This window comes from Pan paniscus, chromosome 9, assembly GCF_029289425.2.
Source record: "Pan paniscus chromosome 9, NHGRI_mPanPan1-v2.0_pri, whole genome shotgun sequence".
NCBI lineage: Eukaryota > Metazoa > Chordata > Mammalia > Primates > Hominidae > Pan > Pan paniscus.
Genome location: NC_073258.2, coordinates 57,063,858 through 57,089,467, shown reverse-complemented (window position 1 = coordinate 57,089,467; position 25,610 = coordinate 57,063,858). Strand labels below are relative to the sequence as shown.

The 25,610-nt window shown below is 35.5% G+C and overlaps 2 protein-coding genes across 2 annotated transcripts; both read left to right on the top strand.

Annotated features, from left to right (window-relative positions):
• Positions 1-1,316: 1,316 nt before the first annotated feature.
• LOC100987067 (olfactory receptor 5I1) lies at positions 1,317-2,261 on the top strand. The gene has a single exon (XM_003811931.4). The coding sequence runs from the start codon at positions 1,317-1,319 to the stop codon at positions 2,259-2,261; it is 945 nt and encodes a 314-aa protein (XP_003811979.4).
• Positions 2,262-22,845: 20,584 nt separating this feature from the next.
• On the top strand, positions 22,846-24,886 carry LOC100986734 (olfactory receptor 5W2). Its single transcript, XM_003811930.4, has one exon. It carries the CDS (start codon positions 23,247-23,249, stop codon positions 24,177-24,179), a length of 933 nt encoding a protein of 310 aa, XP_003811978.3. The 5' UTR covers positions 22,846-23,246; the 3' UTR covers positions 24,180-24,886.
• Positions 24,887-25,610: the final 724 nt, after the last annotated feature.

Genomic DNA, 25,610 nt, shown 5'->3' with positions numbered 1-25,610 from the left:
TCATTCACACGCTTTGAGGTGATAACATAAGGCAGCACTTTGAGCACGTGATTAACCCTTCTGATTATCAATAGGCTTCTCAGTGTTTATGTCATTGGGTAGTTTTATTGCTTACATGAGATAAATAAATTGTCTTTAGCACTGTTATTGTCATAATATCTATTATGTAAATGAGGCAGTGACTCAAATATTTTTAATTCCCATCTTGGCCCTCTCAACATGAACTATAGAGATTGATGCTTTGCTTGCTTTTTGTTGTTGTTGTTTTGTTTTTTACGTATTTCCAAGTCTATCCTTCATGGTCAAAATCAAATTATTTGTACTTCAAAGTCAAGTTAAAAATTTTTATAATTCTGTAAGTATTTTGAGACCTCGGAAGCAGTGTTTAACAGATTTTTCTCACTCAACACTTTGTATTATACTACCATAACAATAAATGCAACAATTGTTCTTTACTTATAAAATTTAATCAGTGATGATGCCATAATAGTAATGTTATTTAATTGCAAGTTAACATATAACTAAATGTTTTGCTGACTGTACTTGGTCAGTCCACTAATGTTCAATGAGCATTTCCGGGAAGCCAAGGAGTTCGATAAATGCCAGAAGTATTGAAACAAGTAGTTAACTAATTTTATCAGCTTAGTTTAGTATGTGAACAGGGTTTATGGAATTACACTAAGCTCTTTTCTGTCAAAAATATCCTCAGAGCTGGTATTTACTGACATTTGTTTTTATTTCGCTAAAGCTTCTGCTTTATAGTAAAAAAAAAAATTAGCCGGCATATTTCATCACACCACTCTATTTACTCAGTCAACAGACACAGCATACCGGTATCTATCAAATCCTGAAAACAAGAAGCAGATGTTCTAAAATTCTTATTCAAAGGAACACTCTATAAGTCAGTTCATTTTTAATAATATACATATTTTCTTAATGTGATCATCAGTCTGTTGATTAATTTATTACTTTTTTAATACTCTGGGCCAGTAATTGTTTAATATTTTGGGTACAAAATGGTAAGCCAAATCAGACATGATCCATGCACATAGGAAGTCAACTGTTCAATGGAAGAAATAGTAATCAAATAAAATATAACCTGCAACCATGAAATATGATATTACTAAATTCTGAAATATATTTCTCAGAGTTAATAGTTCAAAAAAGTTTGAGCTTGCTTTCTTTATCTTATTGCCATTTATTTATTTTTTAAACAATAAAATAATTTTATAATTACATCTAATTATTTTTCTTTTTTCATCATTATAGCATTGTAGGGTATTAGAAATTCTCATAAAAGGAAAACAACACAGAAGATGGAATTTACAGATGGAAACTACACGTTGGTCACTGAGTTTATTCTATTAGGTTTTCCAACTCGCCCTGAACTGCAGATTGTCCTGTTCCTCATGTTTCTGACATTGTATGCTATAATTCTGATAGGGAACATTGGATTGATGCTGTTGATCAGGATTGATCCTTACCTTCAAACCCCCATGTATTTTTTCCTTAGCAACCGATCATTTGTAGACCTTTGCTATTCCTCAGACATTGTTCCCAAAATGCTGGTCAATTTCGTCTCGGAGAACAAATCTATTTCCTATTATGGGTGTGCCCTGCAGTTTTATTTTTTCTGTACTTTTGCAGATACAGAATCCTTCATCCTGGCCGCCATGGCCTATGATCGCTATGTCGCCATCTGTAACTCTTTATTGTACACAGTTGTGATGTCTAGGGGCATCTGTATGCGGTTGATTGTCTTGTCATACCTTGGAGGCAACATGAGTTCCCTGGTTCACACATCCTTTGCCTTTATTCTGAAATATTGTGACAAAAATGTTATTAATCATTTTTTCTGTGACCTCCCTCCCCTGCTTAAGCTATCCTGCACTGACACAACAATTAATGAGTGGCTCCTCTCCACATACGGCAGCTCAGTGGAAATTATTTGTTTTATCATCATCATCATCTCCTACTTTTTCATTCTTCTCTCAGTCTTAAAGATCCGCTCTTCCAGTGGGAGGAAGAAGACCTTTTCTACATGCGCCTCTCACCTGACTTCAGTGACGATCTACCAAGGGACTCTCCTCTTTATTTACTCCCGGCCCAGCTACCTGTATTCTCCAAACACTGATAAAATTATCTCAGTGTTCTACACCATTTTCATTCCAGTGCTGAATCCGTTGATTTATAGTTTGAGAAATAAAGATGTAAAGGATGCAGCTGAGAAAGTTCTAAGATCAAAGGTAGATTCTTCATGAGATAAAGCATCTCAAGATACATCTAATTTCTCAATCACATACTGTAATTGGGAACTTGCAACAACCTTACCTGTACACACACACAACCTCTCACACTAGGAATTTTATCAAGCACTTTGTTTCATGCAGCCAAATGAATTTCATAGTCCTAAAATATTTTTAAAATCATTTAAAAGTTTCGAAGTTCCTGCTAAATGCTAGTCATACTACTTTTCAGTTATTACTAGCTTGAGATTTATGCTAAAATCAATTTCATCAAGCCATCTTAAGGGATATAGTAAATATTTCAGAAAAGTATGCATGCATGTACATGTGCGTATCTATCTGTAGAATATCTCAATTGTAAGTGTAGATTACTGGATAACTGGATAAGAAAATAAGTCAGATTGCTTTGATTTATATGCCAGATCTATACTTGGCTAGTGAGTGGCATATTGAATGAGTTGCTTAATTTTTCTATGCCTCATTTATCTGTAAAATGGGATGAATATTGCACATATGCTATTGATTGTTTGATGGTGAACAGAGTTAATACAGTTAAGAGCTGAGAATAGTGCCTGGACATTATATACACTTACATGTTTGTTATAAGATATGTTTTTATAATATCTCACACTAATTAAAATGCATGTAATAAAATAAGATGATAGAGGCTAGAATGTTAGAAAAGCAATCATAAAAAGCCAAATAATATTTTTTAAAATGCAGGTGATAACATGTTGGTAACTTTCTACACCCAATCTATCATAAAGCAATTTGGAAACATTTTCTTAGTGGCTTGAGCAATATAGGTTAATTGCAATGCAAAATATTTGTTTTACTATCTCTTGTTTTTAAATACACCAATGTGTTACTGAATGTGAGGAATGTTCTTTGCTGGAATCTCAGAAAAAGAATACTATCTCTAATTTATTACACTATCCTAATTGTATCCTTATAGGGAGATCAATCCAGTACTGTGGTAGAAAACCATGCATGAAATGTGTTTGAAAATTGAGATTGAAGGATGTGTAGAAGGATGTGTATTATTACAAAATGTATTTCTGTAACTAATATTGTGTGCTGCAAATCATTATTATGTATGATAACTGTTTACAAGTTATGAAATGGAAATATGAAAGTTTACAGTTATGCAAGCATGTATCATTTTATTTCATTTCACAGATATTGTTTTTTTTCTTCACAAATTAAAAGTTCAGGACCACACTGTGTTAAGCAAGTCTACTGGCACCAGTTTTCCAGCATTATGTTCTCATATCGTGTCTCTGTGTCACATTTTGGTAATTCTTACAATGTCTCAATCTTTACATTATTATTTTATCTATTGTGAAGATCTGTGATCAGTGATCTTTGATGTTACTATTGTCATTATTTAGGGGCACAATGGACTGTACCCATAAAAGACAGTGAACTTAATCGATAAATGTTATATACATTCTGACTGCTCTGCCAACTGACCTTCTGGCTCTCTCCCTTTCCTTTGGCCTCCCTATTTCCTGAGACACAACTATATCAAAAGTAGACAAGTTGCAATTAACCTTGCAACGGCCTTTAAATGTTCAAGCAAAAGGAAGTATTGCACATCTCTCACATTAAATAAAGAGTTAGAAATAACGAAGCTTAGTGAGGAAAGCATGGCAAAAGACGAGTTAGGCTGAAAACCTGTGCCAGGATAACTGCCACATTGTGACTAGAAAGATAAATTCTTGAAGGAAATTTAAAATGCCACTTCAGTGAACATGAGTGATAAGAAATAAAACACTCTTATTGCTGATATGGGGAAAATTTCAGTGGTCTGGCTTGAAGATCAAAACAACCACAACAATCCATTAATCCAAAACCTAATCCAGAGAAAAGCCCTAACTCTCTTCAATTCTGTGAAGGCTGAGAGAGGTGAGGACACCATAGAAGAAATAATTTAAGCTATCAGAGGTTGATTCCTGTGGTTTAAGGACATAAGCCATCTCCGTAACATAAAAGCACAAGGTGAAACAGCAAGAGTCGATGCAGAAGCTACAGTAAGTTATCAATAAGACCCAGCTAAGTTAATTGATGAAGGCTGCACTAAACAACATCCTTTCAATATAGAGGAAACAACCTTATATTGGAAGATATCACCTAAGACCTTTATAGCTAGAGAGAAGTCAATGACTGGCATAAAACCTTCACAGAACAGGCTGATCTCTTTTTAGAGGAAACTGCAACTTTAAGTTGATGCCAATGCTCATTTACCCCTCTAAAAATCCTAGGGTTCTTAAAAATTATGGTAAATCTTTTTTGTCCATGCTTTATAAGTATAATACCAAAGCCTGGATGATAGCACATATGCTTATAGCATGAGTCACTGAATATTTTAAGCCCATTGTTGAGATCTACTACTCAGAAAGAAAAAGATTCCCTTCAAAATTTTACTGTTGTTTGACTGTGCACTTGGTCACTCATCAGCTCTGATGGAGGTGCTCAAGATTAATATTCTTTTCATACCTATTAAGGCAACATCTACTATGCAGCCTGTGGATCAAGGAGTAATTTTGAATTTCAAGTATTATTATTTAAGAAATACAGCCTGTAAGGCTAGAGCTGCCATAGCTTGTGATTCCTCTTCTAAGAAAATTAAACCAATAACCTGGAAATAATTCATCATTCTAGAAGCCATTAAGAACATTCACGATTCATGGAAGGAAGCCAAAATATCTATACCAACAGGAGTTTGGAAGAAGTTGATTCCAACCTTTGTGAATGACTTTGAGGAACTCAAGACTTTAGTGAAAGAATCAACTGCAGAGGTAATGAAAATGATAGTCTGTTCAATGTAGCTGACATGAAAACAAAAAAATTAGAATATTACATAAACATAATTGATAAAGATGCAGCAAGGAGAGGATTGACTCCAATTCTGAAAATTCTACTGTGGGTAAAATGCTGTCAAACAGCATCACATGCTAGTAGCTTGTAGAAATCTTTTGTGAAAAGAAGAATCAATTTATTAAGCAAATTTCATTGTTGCCCATTTTTTTAAATTTTATCTATTGACCAAATAAGTGATGAGTTTTATTTTTTATTTGTTCATGTTTTAAAAAATTTTAAATTCAGGAGGTGCACGTGTAGGTTTTTTACATAGGTATATTGGGTTCTGCTGAGGTTTGAGCTTTTAATGAGAACATCACCCAAATAGTGGGCACAGAGCCCAATAGGTAGTTTTACAACAGTTGCCCCACTCCATTCCTCTCCTCTTTTTGGAGCCTCCAGTGTTTACTATATCCATCTTTATATTTAAAAAGAGCAGGATTTGCTATGCTCTTCTTCTCCCAGATAAAACAGACTTTAAATCAACAATAGTAAAAAGAGACAAAGGGCACTGCACAATGATAAAGGGTTCAATTCAACAATAAGTTTTAACTCTCCTAAATATATATGCACCCAACAACAGAGAGCCCAGATTTATAAAACAAATACTGGTAGTCCTAAGAAAATAGATCAACAGCCATACAATAACAGTCAGGGACTTCAACACCCCACTGTCAGTACTGGGCAGATTATTGGTGTGGAAAACTAACAAAGAAACTCTGGACTTAAATTGGACTCACAACCAAATGGACCAAATAGCTATCTATAGAATACTCCACTCAACAACCAAAGAATATACATTCTTCTCATCTGTGCACAGAACATTTTCTAAAATTGACCAAATGCTTCGTCATAAAGCAAGTCTCAATAGATAAAAAAAAAATTGAAATCATATCAAGTATCTTCTTGGATCACAGTGGGATAAAATTAGAAACCAATACCAAGAGGAACTATCTAAACCACACAAGTACACAGAAACTCAGCAAGCTGCTCCTGATTTACTTTTGGGTAAACAAAAAAATTAAGGCATTGCTGCCTTATTTTCAGAACTTGCCATAGCCACACCAGCCTTCAGCCACCACCACCCTGATTAGTCAACAGCCATCACTCAAAGCAAGACCCTCCTCCAGCTAAAAGGTTACAATTTGTCTAAGGCTCAGAAACAGAAAGTCAAATAAGGCATGTTTTCGCTTATAAGTGGGAGCTTATTAATATGTACATGTGGACATAGTGTGTGTAATATTAGTCACTGGAGATTTTGAAGGGTGAGAGGAGGGTGAAAAATGAGAAATTATTTAATAGGTACAATGTACACAATTTGAGTGATGGTTACAATAAAAGCCCAGGGTTCACCACTATGCAATATATCTTTGTGACAAAACTTGATTTGCACCTCTTAAATTTATACAAATTATATATATGTGTGTGTGAGTATATGTGTATATATATATCTCAAATGGACAAGCTTTTAACTAGACTAAGAAGAAAGAGTGAAGATTCAAATAAATAAAATAAAAAATGACAGTGGAGAGACTGCACCTGATACCACAGAAATATCAAGGGTCATAAGAGACTACTAGGAACAACTTATGCCAACAAATTGAATAACCTAGAAGAAATGGATAAATTCCTAAACACATACAATCTACTGAGATCAAGTCATGATGAAATATAAAATCTGAGCAGACTAATAACACATAAAGATCTGGAGTCAGTAATAAAAAAAATCTGCGTTAAAGTAATATCCACAACCTAATTGCTTCATTACTAAATTCTACCAAACGTTTAAAGAAAAACTAATACCAATCCTTCTAAAACTCTTTCATAAAATCAAAGAGGAGGAAATATATCCAAACTCATGTTACAAGGCCAGCATTACCTGCATACCAAAACCAATTACATTACAAGAAAAGAAAATTATAGACCAATATCCCTGATTAACATAGATGAAGCAGTCATCAATGAAACACTGGTAAATCAATACTTAATAGCAATTAAAAGAAGCATTTATGATGATCAGGCAAATGTATCCCTGTTATCCATAGATGGTTCATGTCGATGGTGCATGTCTACAAATTAATAAATGTGATACACACATTAACAGAATGAATAAAAAAGATATATTATCATCTCAAATGCAGAAAATTATTTGAAAAAATGCAATATCATTTTATGATAAAAACTCTCAACATAGTAGGCATGGAAGGAAGGCATCTCCATAATGAAGGCCATATATGTTCAAGCCCACAGCCAACATCATACTCAGTGGCAAAAAGGTGATAACTTTTCATGTAAGATCAGGAGCAAGAGAAGAATGTCCACTCTTAACTATTTCTATTCAACATAGTAGTGGGACTTCTAGCCAGAGCAATTAGGCGCACTCATACACACACACACACACACACACACTCACACACCTACACACATGCACACACAGAAGAAAGAAAAGAAAAGAAGAAAAATGAAAATAAATGAAACGTATCCAAATCAGAAAGGAAGAAAAAATAATTTTCTCAGTTGAAGACTACACAATCTTATATACAGAGAACTCTAAGAACTTCACGAAAACCTGGTAGAACTAATAAATGAATTCAGTAAACATGCAGGACACAAAATCAACATAACAAATATCAGTAGCATTTTTACACATTAATAACAAACTATCCAAACAAGAAATCAGGAAATCAATCCCATTTACCATAGTATCAAAAATGATAAAATACTTTGGAATAAATTTAACCAAGGAATTGAAAGTTTTCTACATATAAACTATTAAATATTGATGAGATAAATTGAAGAAGATACAAATAAATGGACAGACATCTCATGTTCGTGATTTGGAGGAATTACTATTGTTGAAAGGACCATACTACCTAAAGCGATCTACAGATCCAATGTAATCTTTATCAAAATTCCAATGGCTGTCTTCACAGAAAGAGGAAAAAAGTTTTAAAATTTATATTAAAATGCAAAAGACCTCAAATGGACAGACGAATCATAAGTGAAAAGAACAAAGCTGGAGGTGTCACAGTGTTACATCTCACAATCTACCGCAAATCTATAGTGATCCAAACAGCATGGTGTTGGCATTTTAAAAGAAACACAGGCCCATGGAACAGAAGAAAGAATCTAGAAATAAACTTACAAATCTATGATCAACTGTCTTTGACAAAGGTATCAAGAACACAAAATTGGAAAAATACAGTCCCATCAATAAATGTCCTAAAGACATTTTTTTTTTCCTTATGTAAGAACACCATTCTCAACGAAAGCACAAATCTCTGTGGAAGTTCAATTAGGTTTTCCAACTTGTAATATTAATGTAGATGCATAATTTCAGGTTCTAAATGGGGGTGGGGTTGGGGAGGCCAGTCTACATGGTCTGAAGGAGCAGTCCTGTTTAAGAAGCTAAAATTGTTTTAATTTCTTGAGGTATGTTACGAAATGGACAAAACTTGAAAACATGAAGCTAAATGAAAGAAGCCAGACACAAAAAGCCACATATTGTATGATCTATTTAGATTAATACCCAGAACAGGCAAATCTACAGAAACAGAAAATAGATTAATTGTTGCCAGGTACTGTGGGAAGTGGGGAAACAAAGTTGTGTCAAATAGTTCAATGTAATAAAATGAGTATGTGCACTAGTCTAATCATAAGAAAATATTACAGTTCCCCAAATATATTCTGCTTCATTTTCTGCCTTGAAAGAATATTTAGTACTTCTCTTGCAAAATTTTCTTGACCTTATGCCACATTTTGATTTGCTCATTTTTAAATTCAGGATTATTTCAATTATACTAAGATTCACTGAGTATATACTCGTTGCTTTTATGCATATTTAGGTGCTTTGTGTTTCGTGGCAAATTCAGTAGTTTCTATACTTATATTCTAGTGACAAGTAACACATACTAGTTAACTGAGCACTCAAATAATTCACAAGACACCTGGAAACAAAAATGATATAAAAAGACTGTGGTTATAATCCAACAGCAAAATGTCTAAATCTAATGTGTAGGAGAAAGTCTTCCTGGGATGGAGATATTGTCTCAAATCTGAAAAAGATGAAACTTGGGGAGAGGAAGGGATTCTTGGCAGAGGGTTTGGCAATTAGAGAGGTCTTGAGGTGGACAGGTCCAGGTCATTTTGGAAGTGAAGTCCAACCTGGCTGGGTTATAAATGGCAATGGAAAGGGCCCCACTCAACTACATTTCTGGCTAGGTCATAAATGGCAATAGAAAGGGCCCAGCTCAAGTACATCTGTGTGCTCTAATTATCAATTATCACCTCCTTCATCCCTTTCTCCAGGAAGCTTCCCTTTTCTTCTTTCTCATTCTCAGCCCTCCTAAAATGACCCTCTTTGTGGTTCACAAACAATTCCTTAAGGCATTATTTTAATATCACCTGTTTATGAAATCATTGCTTCCAGTATGAGATTGTGAGTGTTCTTTGCTCAAGTATGGAACACTGAGTTTCATCCCTGTTATCCAAAGCACCTACATAAATGTTATTTCTGTAACATAAAATAGGAAAACAGATAAATACACGAAAACACCATATTTATGAGTGTTTATTAGATGTCAGCATAACAAAATTAATAGAAGATATGGTATGTAACTCGAATAAATATGTGTATATTTATATGTGTGTGTATGTTTGTGTGTATATATATGTGTATATATATGTATATATGTATATATGTGTATATATGTGTATATATGTATATATGTGTATATATATGTATATATGTGTATATATATATGTATATATATGTGTATATATATGTATATATATGTGTATATATGTATATATATATAAAATTGCTTTTACTATAGAACCTACAATGCTTGCACATGAACATTTATCTGTGTATGTCCGAGATATCTGCCCTTTTCATCTATCTCTGTTCTTGTTTCCTGGTGACTACAGCACTGAATCAGCTTGTTGAGAAAACATGAAGATGACCTTATATTGGAATGGATGTATAAGAGACAAGGACACTCTTAACTATTCATTGCAGTTATAGAAGCTAAATACCACTGAATATTTTAGGTTTTCTAGCTGCCAATGTGAAGTGTCCTTGTGTGAAAATATTTCCGAATAAAAGTAAAACCCAAGAAATTCCTATGTGGTAAGTGTGACATATGAGACACTAGGACATGTCAGGAGAAGGTATCATGGTGGAGGAAAATAAAAACTATGAATAATTCCTGCTTTAGATAAAAGGCTTTATGGCTTTCAAGGGTAACACGTTTTCTTAATTAACCTGTATTCTTTCACAGTTGTGACTATGAGCACTGTAATTTTTTTCCCTCATATTTTAAAATTCTAATCTCCAAAGTGATGGTTTTAGGAGGTGATGAATTTATAAGGGTATAGCTCTCACTAATGGGATTAACACCTTCATACAACAGGCCTGGAGAGTTCCTTTGCCCATTCTGCCATGGGAGGGCACAGCAAAAAACGGGGCTGTCTATCAAACAGAAAGGGACCTCTCATAAGACACTGAATCTGCAAGTGCCCTGTTTTAACTTTCCAACAACCAGAAGAGCAAGAAATAAATGTATGTTGTTTATAAGCTACCCCATGTACAGTATTTTGTTATAGCAGCCTAAAGAGACTAATATGAGTAGCAACATGGTGGAAAACGTTGCTTAACATACATTAAAGCATAAATAAAATGAAGTATTAGTTGATTGTCAATAATTTAGAAGATGTAAACATGTCATCTAATTAGCCCATTTCTCTCTCACATGTCACCTACTTGTTACATCTGAAGACTGACTTGAGCTACACAGTGGCCTCTTTTATTAGATATAGTGGATGTGAACTAAAGAGAAGGAAATTTTAAAACCTATTAAAGCGTTTCCAAAAAATACAATAAGCTGATTTGCTTAATTGTGAACTTCATCTCCCTGAATGAATGGGACTGGAAACATTATTTGAAAATTTTTAGGGAATTCATGGGTTAAATAGAATCTTGAGCAGTTGGCTTATAGTGGCTTTTATCTGAGGATTCTACAGAAACATGGAATACAGCATCAAAAGCTGTAATCTATCCTAGACTGTTTACTTCGAACCTCATCCTTTCCTTCCCTTCTTATTCTTTCTAAATCATATTTTTCATTCAAATCAACCAATGACTGATGGAAAATAGTATTGTTCAAATACAATATCACTAATAGTGACTGTGTGGATGGGTGATGTTTATCTTGAGTCCTTCCTTCATCCTTGCCACTTTAATCCCTAAACATAAGAATGAAAATATCAATCCTCTTTTATACAAAAAAAGGACTTTGTCTAGATTATTTCCAATGACATTTCCAGGCACCACAATCTATTTCTGTGAATTATGATTCTACTGCTGTGAAAACCCATCCCCAGTGTTAGAATGAGTTGGAAAAAGGTGAGTCACTTCATTTTTATACAAAAGAATCACACTATGCCTCTAGGCTGTTTTGACCTAAAATAGTGGTGAGAAAAATGCCAGTTAGATAGTACAAGTTTCAGGCCGAGTGAGGTGGCTCACACCTGTAATCACAGCACTTTGGGAGGCCAAGGCTGGTAGATTACTTGAAGTAAAGAGTTCCAGACCAGCCTGGCCAACATGGCAAAACCTTTCTCCACCAAAAAAAAAAAAAAAAAAAATAGCCAGGTGTTGTGGCAGAAACCTGTAATCCCAGCTACTTGGGAGACTGAGGCAGGAGAATCACTTGAACTGAGGAGAAGGAGGAGGTTGCGGTGAGCCAAAATGACACCATTGCCCTCCAGCCTGGGCGACAGAGTGAGACTCCATCTCAAAAAATAAATAAGCAAATAAATAAAGATAATACAAGTTTCAGAAGGCCAAACACTTAAACACATCAATTTTTACTGTTCTTTTATTCAAATTTGGATCTTCATAAACATGTCATAGTAATGATTTCCCAAATTTATTAATGCTTAAGTACACAAAAATTAGAACCTCAATGAGTATTGTGACTCACCTACAGAGTAGCTACAATGAAAACATTCAAAATATCCAGCAATGGTGAGAATTTGGCACAATCATTAATCTTACATGTTGACAGTAGAAATGGGCATTGACATTTCATGTTATAAAATTGTATGGCAGTATCTACTATAGACGGACAAACAAATGCCCTATGACTCAAAAATTTCATTCTTAGATTTATAACCAAGAGAAATAAATGAAAGACTTAAACATGTGTACACAAATCTTCACCACTGCATTATTTGCAATAGCAGTAAAATTAAAAACAACTCAATATTTTATCAAAACATTAGATCAGAAGTTGGAGACACTTTCCTTAAAGAGTTAGATATGCATGCAAATTCAGTGTGATTGGAATACTTCGGATTTCTGTATCACAGCCTATAACGAGACTGATCATTCATGGGAAATGGTCAAAGGACACCTTCTGGGTAGGGAAGATAATTTATCATTGGACATAACTAAATTAAAGAATCAAATTTTTGAAGCCTCTCAAGCTCACTTATCCTTTGTGACTGGAGCTGAGGCATTAGATCAGGTGGCAGAAAATCTTCATGGATTAAACTCCACGACTTGGATTAAGTCTACTGGGGGCTCCACTGTAGAAAATTTTGGAATTATGTTTCTCTGTTTAATCGGCTTGTTTTTAGTGTGCCGGACCAGTCAAAGAATCCTGTGTCAAAATCGGGAGAACGAACAAGACTTCATCGCCATGGCACATTTATATAAAAAGAAAGGGAGAGATGTTGTGGGAAGTCAGGAACCCCCAGTGGAGGGACCCACTGAAGCCATGGCAGAAGAACGTGGATTGTGAAGATTTCATGGACATTTATTAGTTCCCCAAATTAATACTTTTATAATTTCTTACACCTGCCTTTACTGCAATCTCTGAACATAAATTATGAAGATTTCATGGACACTTATCACTTCCCCAATCAATACCCTTGTGATTTCCTATGCCTGTCTTTACTTTCATCTCTTAATCCCATCATCTTTGTAAGCTGAGGAGGATGTATGTCACCTCAGGACCCTGTGATGATCGCGTTAACTGCACAAATTGTTTGTAGAGAATGTGTGTTTGAACAATATGAAATCTAGACACCTTAAAAAAAGAACAAGATAACAGCAATGTTCAAGGAACAAGAGATAACCTTAAATTCTGACTGCCTGTGAGCCAGGTGGAACAGAGCCACATTTCTCTTCTTTCAAAAGCAAATGGGAGAAATATCACTGAATTCTTTTTCTCAGCAAGGAACATCCCTGAGAAAGAGAATGCCTCCCTGAGGGTAGGCCTCTAAAATGGCTGCTTTGAGGGCGGCTGTCTTTTATGGTCGGAGCTGTAGGGATGAAATAAGCCCCAGTCTCCTGTAGCACTCCCAGGTTTATTAGGATGAGGAAATTCCCACCTAATAAATTATGGTCAGACTGGTTGTCTGCTCTCAAACCCTGTCTCCTGATAAGATGTTATCAATGACAATGCGTGCCTGAAACTTCATTAGCAATTTTAATTTCGCCCCGGTCCTGTGGTCCTGTGATCTCGCCCTGCCTCCATTTGCCTTGTGATATTCTATTACCTTGTGAAGCACATGCTCTCTGTGACCAACACCCTATTCGTACAGTCCCTCCCCTTTTGAAAATCACTAATAAAAATTTGCTGGTTTTACGGCTCGGGGGGCATCACGGAACCTGCCAACATGTGATGTCTCCCCTGGACACCCAGCTTTAAAATTTCAAAAACAAACAAACAAACAAAAAAGAGTTAGATACTATATGTTTTAAGGTTTGCAGATCATAAATTGTAATAATCACTCAGGTTTTCCCTTGTATCACAAAAAATCCATAGATAATATATTAATAAATTGGTATTTCCAAGTTCCAAAAAGAATTTATGGGTCATAGTTTGTTGATCCCTGCTCCAAATTAGATGAATAGCATTATGTTATGTTTTCACCTCGGCATGCTACCAACAATGAGAATGAATGCACTATCTCCACATCAACAGCATGGAGGAATCTCACAAACATAATATTGGGTGAAAGAAGCCAGACTAAAAAACAGTGTAAAAACTGATTTTACTACTACATACCTCAAAAAACATATGAGATTACCCAGCATATGGACATCAATTCATAATGCATGCAGAGACAATTTATGAGATGCTAGTAATTTTGGTTTATATTGGCCTGGTTCTGGGTGCTGAAATATTTTCCTTTCTAGAAATGTACTTGGAGTATATTTTCTAAATAATAACTTTCTATACGTATGTTATTTCCTAAAAAGTTTTGCCAAAACAAAGTATATTCCCTAAGATATTATTTTACTGCAGGATTTTTTTTTAATCTAGCAGTTTCATGTATATCCTAAGTGTTCAATATATGTTTGTAAAATTAATGCAGTGCCCAAATTTTATAGAATATCTTAATAAATGATTAATATTTATTTCACTAAAAGTTCTGTCCTGCTTGTAGAACAACAATGTCTTTATCAACTCACAGTAGCAGGGAAACTTAATGTTCTTTGGTATCAGTATCATGTAATGAACTCTGTTTCATAACATTCCATGCTTTAGGGCCTGACAACTGTTTTCCAAAGAAGGTGGTTTTTAGGAAGACAATTGCTTCCATGGTAATGGAAGTCACCACAGAAGCTTTAAATATATATACTTTTTTTTCCTTACTTACTTGGGTCTGATACATAACATTTCTCCTAAAGACAATTTTTTTTATCAGTTATGTGAGAACATTATTCTGAATGAAAACACAAATTCCTGTGGGACTTAAATAAATTTATCCAACTTGTGATATTAATGTAGCTACATTAATAAGGGTTTGCAGGCCATAAGTTGCATGGTAATTTCTAAATCAGGATGGGGGATTGGTGGGGAAGAGAGTCCACATGTCCTGGAGAAACAGTTGTATATGAGAAGCTAAAGCTGAGTCCTGACTAAAGAAAATTAACCTGCGAGAATTTAGCATTCCTGAAGACAGGGAAGCATCTGGGGTAAAAAAATGAGATTGTAAAACAGAATCAGAAGAAGGTGACCAAGGGCAACTCCATCTTCTCCAAATACACACTAGAAAAGTAAACAATGTTTGTAAAGCTCTTGGGTAATACAAATCCATCTGTTTCTTGATGTTTAACTGTTAGGACAATTACTAGCAACTACTTGGGTGGTTTGAGTTTGCCCCAGCCGTATCTCCCACAGGAGTACATTTGTTATCTTAGTATTGGTATCATCACACAAGAAATTACAATGCAATATTAAAAAAAAATCATCACTAAGAATTCCTTTTCCCCAAGTTAAAAATATACTAATTTACTGATTTTAGACTAATGGGTGTTTTAGCTTTATAGAAAGCAAGGGAGAAAAACAACAATAAATAAACAAATGAAAACAAAACAAAACAAAACAAAACAAAAAACAGAAAATGGCCAGGCATGGTGGCTCATGCCTTTAATCCAGAATTTTGTGAGGCAGACGCAGGTGGATCACGAGGTCAGGAGTTCAAGACCAACCTACCCAACATAGTGAAACCCCGTCTCTACTAAAAATACAAAAATTAGCTGGGCATGGTGGCATGTGCCTGTAGTCCCAGCTACTTGAGAGGTTGAGGCAGGAGAATCGTTTGAATCTGGGAAGCGGAGGTTGCAGTGAGCCAAGATCGTGCCACTGCACTCCAGCCTGGTGACAGAATGAGACTCCATCTGAAAAAAAAAAAAAAAAAAGAAAAGAAGAAAAGAAAAAAACAGAAAACATACACCTACCCACCGCTCCATCCACACACACACATGAAAAAACCCGTGTGTTTTTATTAAGTCACAGGTAAAGTTTCAGAAAAAGTAAAAAGTTACATGGAGTACTTCAAGGCATAACTGGTACATGCCTAATACATCTTACTATTTTTGCCCTCATATTTTGCATTTACTGGCTTAATTTCAAATAAATTAGCTGCATTCAGATTCAGAATATACCCCTGCTGTACATGATTATCATATATTGTCTTGAAATGTCAATCAGCAGTAGATATTAAATGAACATAGCGATCTGCACTTATTAGAGTACATCATGATTCGCATATTTTAAAATATAACTGAGAACATGGCTAATACAGAAAGCATCTCCAAGGCTGCTTTTCATTTCAATTACATGTAACAACCTCCCTAGAGAACAAGGCATACAATAAAATGTAAGCAGCAGTTGCAGAGTTGGTCAAAATCTTTTAGACTGTTTTAAATCTCTTACTCTATATATATAGTGTATATATGGGTACATTTTACATATATGTACATATATTTTACATAGTTTACATATAAATATCTATGTAAAATGTCCTCTTTCAATAAAGAAAACAATTATGTTAAATACGTTTTCACAGGAACAGATTTAAATGAATTTAGGCCAAGATTTTGAGGACCCGCGTATTGATCACTAGATCATTATTCAAATGTCATTCTTATTTTTTCTTCATCTACCTACAACTCTATTTTTCTTACATACCCACAGAACACAGAGGTACTTGTATGGTATTGGATATGATATTATTTGTTTTAGTCAGAGATAACTGTGGAACATAGAATTCAATAGAATTCAATTTGTCTCACAAGGTCCGCTCTTTTTAATCAAGAACAGGCATATTTCAGAGGTACACAAAAGAAATAATGACAAAGGAAAATAATAGATCAATATTACAGCTTCTGAGAAATAGGATGAAGAACATTTAAGACAAAACAATGTCTGAAGTATGAAAGTTAACTGTGAACATTTAAATATTTTTGTCAACTGTCTTTATGTCATGGGATACCTGGGGTGTTATTTCGCCAGCCAGAGACCTCTGTTGCTGGTGGCACCTTTGCCCAAGTAGGCTTTTGCTTGGGCTTGCTGAGCTCCCTCCACTGCCTTGGCCTGGCAGGCTGTACTTGGCTCGCACTACCAGCCCAGATCCCATGCCTGCCATGGGTGAGCCAGGCTGGAGTGGCGATGGATGAGTAAGCATACAAGCATGGAGTCTGGCCACTGCACACTGCCAGGCATGCCAGCTGCTGCAGCAGGATGGGCAGCTCCAGGTGCCGGATCCATGGAAGCCTGTTGCTGGTTCAGATGCACCACAAGCAGCCTCTACTGCGGGCACCCATGTCTAGATGAGGGGAACATGGTACCAGCCAGAAGCATGGAGACACCAGAAACCGAAGAGCCCCAAAGAAGGTGTCACAGCACTGGCTTGGACAGCCCTTAGTTCTGGGCCCCCTGAAGGGCCGCAGCTCTTCTCTCCTTCTTGTCACTTGCAATGTGGAGAGTGGTTTGGGGGCCACACTGAACTCATTTCAGCCCTATTTGTGTTACAGCTCTTTCTGTCCCGCCACTCGGCAGGTTCCAAGTTCTTGTCCTGCCTCCAGGAAGATTGAGGTATGCAGACAATTGGAGGGTGAGCAAGGTGAAGAGGTGCTTTATTGAGCTACAGTACAGCTCTCAGGAGACCCAGAGTGGTTAGCTCCTATCCACAGGCAGGTCATCCCCAAGAGTGTACAACTCTTAGCAGAGAGGAGACCTAGAGTGGGTAGCTCCTCTCTGAAGGCAGGTTGTCTCATCATCTGCCTAAGTTTGGCTGAGTCTGGGGTTTTATGGGCTTCAGAGGGGAGGAAGTGTGTGCTGATTGGTCCATGGGTGGCCACGGGCGGGCCCAGGAAAAGCACCATAAGTTTTCACTCTGGTCGGTGGAACTGGCCACCTGGCCCCCAGTCTTCAGGCTATCCCTGGCTTGATGTTGAAGTTTCACCAGAGACCTACCCCTTTGAACCCAGGAGCCTGTCTGAATCAATAAGTAAAGAAATAAGAAAAAAAGTTAATTTTGATTGAAAGCTTATCATAAGGCAAAAAGAAATCATTGATTGTCTAGTATGTATCTCAAATATATGTTTTGTATCTTATAATTAAGTATATAAGTGGTTGTGGATGCTAAAGGCAATGGCATATTAAAGACAAGTGTAAATTATTTCAAAAATAATTAAAGAATACTTATCGAGATTATTATAAGATATTTAGTAGCTTCCATGATTCTTCTCTAGTTTTCTGATGATCAAAGTACTGCAAGTGGCTTCTGTAGTAAACAGGGACATGGATATGCATTTGAAGGACCATATGAGAATCACAAACACTCAAATGTTTTCTGCAATTACACAGGCTAAAAGTCACTCAATATCTAAGGCTAGCTAGGTGCCATTGTAAAATGCTTTTGAGTGAAAACATTTTAGATTTCCTGTAAATCCCAAGTTGAGCAATGATACTCTGTTCTCCAGGATGACATTCTTTCTGAGATTCGGACACATAGCATGGGGAAGTATAGAAGTAGAAAACTCAATGAGGTTGCTTCCTTTTGTCATTATATCTCCTCAGTTAATCCATGTTCTTTTGGAAATTTTACCTGCACACTAGATATATCTGGAACAGCATCATGGCAGGAGTGTGCTTGAATCAGAATAAAGTCCAAGAAAAGGTGGATGTCAATCTCCAATATGCAACAATAAGAATGAATGTACTACAATTGTATGAAACAAATTGGATGTATTGCATAAATATGTCATTAAGGAAAAGTGCATACTGTAGGCATCCATTTATATATGGTTCAAAAAATATGAAAGTAATTTACTGTTTTAAACATCAAGAAAGTAATTACCCTTTGGGAGTAGGAGGGTAGTAACTTAGGAGGGATCATGTAGAAGACTTTGGGGGATTCTGGTAATATTCTTTCTTTCTTTCTTTCTTTGGGTCCTGGTTACAGGAGTATTTTTATTTTTTTTGAAAATTCATCTAGTTGTATACCTATCATTTAAGTATAATCTGTATGTATATTACACATCAAAAGATTTTCTAAAAGCAAAATCTGTTCACCATTAGACTGTAGAAATTTCAGAATGTTATTACTATAAATTTGTATTACTAGTAATTCCTTGTATTCAATAGAGTTCAGCATGTTTTTGTGAAAAAGTTGTGCAACTTTCATAAAATATTTCAGTAAATATTTATTTATTAAAATTTCTCTTTTTAAAATAAAACAAAAATGTTTTATTCAGCCTTTAAGAACTTTTAGTATTGTTTCCTGTAAAAGGGAAGCTAAGAGAGCCTGATTCTTCTTGGGACAGTACCATGCACTAAACTTATTCATAATGGTTTATGACTTAGGGACAAACAACCATGTTTTTCTGAAGGAAGAAGATTATAAGCAGACAGTTACTTACACAGTATTATCTTTCGGAGCACTGGTGACACCAGGGAACAAATTTAGATACAGATATTTTTCCTCAGTTGCTTACCTCTGATGTGAATTCCAACTAGGTTATTTTCTTCCATAATTTAAGAAAGCATCTTCAATTAAATACCAATAATTTTATCCAACTTTTTATAATAATGTAGCCACTTAGATTCAGGTTTTAATGAAAAGGGTTGAAGAGAATTTAGCCTACATGTCCAGGGACAGTCGAGTTTAGGAAGCTAATTTAGGTCTTACCTAAGTAAAGTATAACCTAAAGAGTCCTGTCATTCCTGTAAACATGTAATCACATGATATGAAAATGAGTTTGAATCAAGTTAAACGCCCATTTCCTTTAAGTATGGACCAGAGAAGTAGATGATGGTAACAAAGCTCTTGGGCAACACAAATGTATCAGTGTCTTTAGTGTAATGGGTGGAAAATTATTACAGTTAATTTGTTGGACTTGTCTTTAACAACATGTCTAATAGCCATAAATTTAGCATATTTGTAACACCACCATCTCCCAAGCAATGACAATAAAGCATAAAAAGTCATTGAAATTTAATACTAAAAAGTACTTTTCCCCCAATCAAGAATATTTTAATAATTTAGCCAGATGTAGGCTAGCTTTATAGGAATTTTGAGAAAAGGCTATGCCCCTGTCTACTCCCTGGTAAGGTTTGGGAAGACACAGAAATCACCTGGAGTGTTTATATGGATACACTGGCTTATGTCTATCACTGACTATTTTAGTTACACATTTTTCTTTCACTTTTTTGTAGTAAAAAATAGATTAACTTCCTTAAGACAGAATGTCAGTGGGAATACATTTTTGTACAGTACAGTCGACAGTAGACTTTAAAGAACACATAGAAATATGTACTTGTAAGTATCCAGCAATGAATCACATATTATAAAACACCACTCAGAACATGGCCAGTACAGAGAAATTTTTTTTCATTACACTGTAGTCAGAAACATATTGAGAGCAGGTTCTTGGAGAAAGAAAACTTCATGCCTATGAGACTCCAGAAGTTTACTCTTTACTTCTGAATTTCACTTTTGGTATCTGTATAATGAAGTTGTTAGAGATGGAAACATAAGACAATATTTGAAATATATGATAAGATATATGGAGATATAGTAATTAGTATATGGAAAACACATGGAATGTGATACACAATCCATTGTAGAATGTATTTAAATTCATACCATTTCCTCCACAAGCCCAGGCCTGAATGAAGAGGTGCTTTAAAAGCACATTTTTAGAAGGGAGAGTAGAGACAATTTTATGGCCAGAACAATGTGAATGCAGGATTCAGCTCTCTGTCCCATGAAGTTAAAGGCTAAAATAGTTGACTAAAATAGGGACGGAGAGGAGAGCAATACATAGCAGCCCTAGGGGAGTCAATGGGGTAGACACAAAATTCACACTTTGAGTAACTTCCAAGTATCAAAGGACTGCCATGAATAATAGTACACAAAACTTATTTTGGAAATAAATAGAACTTAGCTTTTTCCTTAAAAAGCATGGCCTCAACACATGTTTTCTTTTTTTTTTGAAACGGAGTCTCGCTCTGTTGCCCAGGCTGGAGTGCAATGGCGCAATCTCAGCTCACTGCAAGCTCCGCCTCCTGGGTTCACGCCATTCTCCTGCCTCAGCCTCCCGAGTAGCTGGGACCACAGGCACCCGCCAACACACCCAGCTAATTTTTTTGTATCTTTTAGTAGAGACGGGGTTTCACCATGTTAGCCAGGATGGTCTCGATCTCCTGACCTCCTGCCTCGGCCTCCCAAAATGCTGAGATTACAGGCTTGAGCCACCGCGCAGGGCCACGTTTTCTTTTAAATAATCGTCTTTGTACATATCAACTATATTAGGAGAAACAGACCTGAAAGTTTGTTTATGTTTATTCTTGGTTGAACATTACCAGCCTAATAAGCAGAAAATATTTAACATCACACAATCACATTTAAAAACATACATTACTCACACATATCTCTGTGCTAGAGATTGTGGGAATGTAGAGAGACACCTAGGCCAACAGACAAATAAAATATAAATTAAGAAAAAGTGTGTTCAATGTGACGGATGTTGTACATCCATAAAATAATTGAAATGAGGGTAGTTGTCACTGTAGTTGGGGAAAAAGTAATCAGACAATGATTAATGAAAAAAAGCAGCATGTTAGATTATCATATTTCTAAATGGGAGGTGAAGGAGATTTTCAGAAGTGGAAGAAACAGGATGAGCAATGAAAAGGACAAGAAAACCATTAAGTCGAAAATCTACTCAAGTTTCATTGGCTGTCTTATTTCATGATAACCATGAAGCATACTGTTAAATGAATTCTGATAAATTTCTAACATTGGTCAATTTGGTGATAAAGCTGAAAAATTAAAAATGGAGCCTTTGGTAAACTAGTTGCAGCATTCACTGGGGAAAATACAGAACTAGGAATCTAATTAATCATGTTTGAATAACATAAAGGAGTGAAGGCAGAGGCTTGAGAGATTTAAGTCCCAACAGTTACCAGTAAAAATAAAATATGATCTGCCTATTGTTCACATACCAGAGGTAAGGACAGAAAGACTTGCTCATCTCAGGTAGGTTTCTGAATGATCAATTTAAAGGACAGAGGAAAAATTTTGGAAAAATAAGAAATCATGTATTAAGGAATTTACAAATGAATGATTTTATAGATGCTTACTCAGTTGAAGCACCTCTGGAATCTAATGGCCAAACAATGATATTTTCTTATTGGATCTGTGTGAATTTGACTGACCTTACTTGTCATTGTAAGAGGATAATATAGATTTCACCCATTTATATTTTAATCAACCTTCATAAGTAAATCATTACTTTAAAAAATCACTGTACATGTGATATTATTTTAGATGTAAATTTAAGATAGGTTCTAGATTTACTCAAATAATAATAGAGGTAACACATTACGGATATTAATTTATGAAAATTCAAGTTCTTAAGGTACATGCCATAATATTTAAGTCTAGAAGAAATAACAATCAGACCCACCCCACATTTCAATTTTCATATAACAGACACACACAGGCACACACACACACACAAGAGTAAGTGCACATATAACACAAGCAACAGAAGCCTATATATTTCAGAAACACTTATTGTTCTTCACATTTTGATTTTAATAAAAAAGTCAATTATAAGCAAATATAAATAGTCTGTTGTTCACACTTCTTTTACCACTTACATTTGGCTTTTGTTTTTTAGAACCAGATAAGTCATCCAAATGGATTATAAATGCTGTGACAAACCAGTGATGATGAGTAACAGTTAAATAAAACATTTTTCCTTTCCAGTAAGCACTAACGACACCACATCAAAAACAGTACCATAATAATTTTCTCTTATTAACTTACATGTAATATCACTGTCAGTGGTAGAAAAATGTATATATTTCTTGAATAATGCAATAAATATGATCCTTTTTTGTCAAATATATGAGATGCTTAGTCCTATATGTTCTGGCCCTTGTGACTCTAACTATGGTGTTTCTTTCACATCCTTTTGGATCTGTACTGAGCTTTCAGTTTAATCAAATTGACTGCCTTAGATTGTACAATAGAAGCAAAGACAAATGATATATGTCAGAAATTGCGTGTAAGTTTAGATTCAAAGTTGATCAACTTCCTTTGGCAGACACTTTTAGGGTTTTTTTTTTTTTTAATACAGTAATGCCTCTTTGAAAGTGACACTCACCTGGGATACTTTTTGAGGGTAAAGAAGATAATTTACATAAACAAATCTTGTTCTACTTTACAGATAATTTTTTTTTTGATATCTTGGAAAGTCAGGTTCTAGCCTGTCATTCTCGTAATGATTTCTGTAGCAGTTTGAAACAAGAACAAGGAAGAATGGACTGGGAAAATTGCTCCTTATTAACTGATTTTTTTCTCTTGGGAATTACCAATAACCCAGAGATGAAAGTGACCCTATTTGCTGTATTCTTGGCTGTTTATATCATTAATTTCTCAGCAAATCTTGGAATGATAGTTTTAATCAGAATGGATTACCAACTTCACACACCAATGTATTTCTTCCTCAGTCATCTGTCTTTCTGTGATCTCTGCTATTCTACTGCAACTGGGCCCAAGATGCTGGTAGATCTACTTGCCAAGAACAAGTCAATACCCTTCTATGGCTGTGCTCTGCAATTCTTGGTCTTCTGTATCTTTGCAGATTCTGAGTGTCTACTTCTGGCAGTGATGGCCTTTGATCGGTACAAGGCCATCAGCAACCCCCTGCTCTATACAGTCAACATGTCTAGCAGAGTGTGCTATCTACTCTTGACTGGGGTTTATCTGGTGGGAATAGCAGATGCTTTGATACATACGACACTGGCCTTCCGCCTATGCTTCTGTGGGTCTAATGAGATTAATCATTTCTTCTGTGATATCCCTCCTCTCTTATTACTCTCATGCTCAGATACACAGGTCAATGAGTTAGTGTTATTCACAGTCTTCGGTTTTATTGAACTGAGTACCATTTCAGGAGTTCTCATTTCTTATTGTTATATCATCCTATCAGTCTTGGAGATCCACTCTGCTGAGAGGAGGTTCAAAGCTCTCTCTACATGCACTTCCCACTTATCTGCGGTTGCAATTTTCCAGGGAACTCTGCTCTTTATGTATTTCCGGCCAAGTTCTTCCTATTCTCTAGATCAAGATAAAATGACCTCATTGTTTTACACCCTTGTAGTTCCCATGTTGAACCCCCTGATTTATAGCCTGCGGAACAAGGATGTGAAGGAGGCCCTGAAAAAACTGAAAAATAAAATTTTATTTTAAGGAAATAGTAAAAATACATGTTTATACACACAAAAATGCATATTCATACTGGTGTTTTCTTCAAATTATATATTATAACATAAATTTGTCTCAAATACCCTAATTTAATATAATACATATTTTACTCAGCCACAATCTAGCAATTCTCTGGAATTTTCTAAATATGCTATTTTTTTAATGTGTTTTCAATTCAGGTAAGGTAATTTCTCTATATTTGAAAAATGCTCCAGTCTTTGAGTTAGTGGGGCAAATTTTTATTTGTTTAATATATATTTCAGAGTAATTTTTCTTTTTTTCTTTTCTTTTTTTTGTGTTGGAGTCTGACCCTATTGCCCAGGTTGGAGTGTAGTGGTGCAATCTCGGCTCACTGCAACCTCCGCCTCCCTGGTTCAAGTGATTCTCATGCTTCAGCCTCCCGAGTAGCTGGGATTACAGGTGCCTGCCACCAGGCCTGGCTAATTTTTGTGTTTTCAGTAGAGATGGGGTTCCAACATTTTGACCAGGCTGGTCTCGAACTCCTGACCTCAGGTGATCCACCCATCTTGGCCCCACAAAGTGGTGGGATTACGGGCGTGACAGGCAGTAATTTTTCTAAGACTTATTGAGTGTTTAGTACATGCCTTTCACATTGCTGTGTACTTTGCATTTCATGCTGAATCCACTATATTCTGTACTAGTGAGTCATAGAATATAGTGGAAACTGCAAACATTTAATTAATCAAACTAACCATTAATTCATAATAAACTATAAAAGGCCATGAAGTCAAAAGGCAGGGTACTGTAAGCATAAACAATATGTCTAACTAGAGTGAAGAAAAGAAAAGATTCTTTGAAATGGGGACATTTGGTTTTAGATCTAAAAATTCATAGAGATCCAATGGGTGGGTGGAGAGAAGAAAGGATTCTAGATAGAGAGGCTGAAAATTAGACATCCTGAGGTGGACAGGGCAATGCCTTTTTAGAGGAAAGGAAGTCCAACGTGTAAGAATTGAAGGATAAAGTGGTACATGCAGTAAAGTCTAGTTGAGTTGATATTCTCTATTCATTTCCACTCTGCTTCTCTTCCCTTCTTCCTATTTCTAGCCCTATTTAAATGTCCCTCTTGTGGTTCATATATAATACTCTTTCAAAGGTACTATTCTATCTATCAGTCTGTTTATTGAACAAACACCACGAGTGTGAGACTGCAAGCATTCTTTGCTCAAAGACTGCATGTGTTATGCCTGTCATCCCAACCAAAGCATCTGCATGGTTTCTGGGTCACCAAATGGAAAAATAGATAAATAATAAAAACCAACACACGGTATAACATTTTTGAATGTTTGTGAGATATCAAAGTCTAGTTAAGTGAGGGTATAATGTGTGCTTTGAATATATATTTTATAGGTTTTTAAAAAACATTTAAGTTTAGGGTTACAAGTGAAAGTTTGT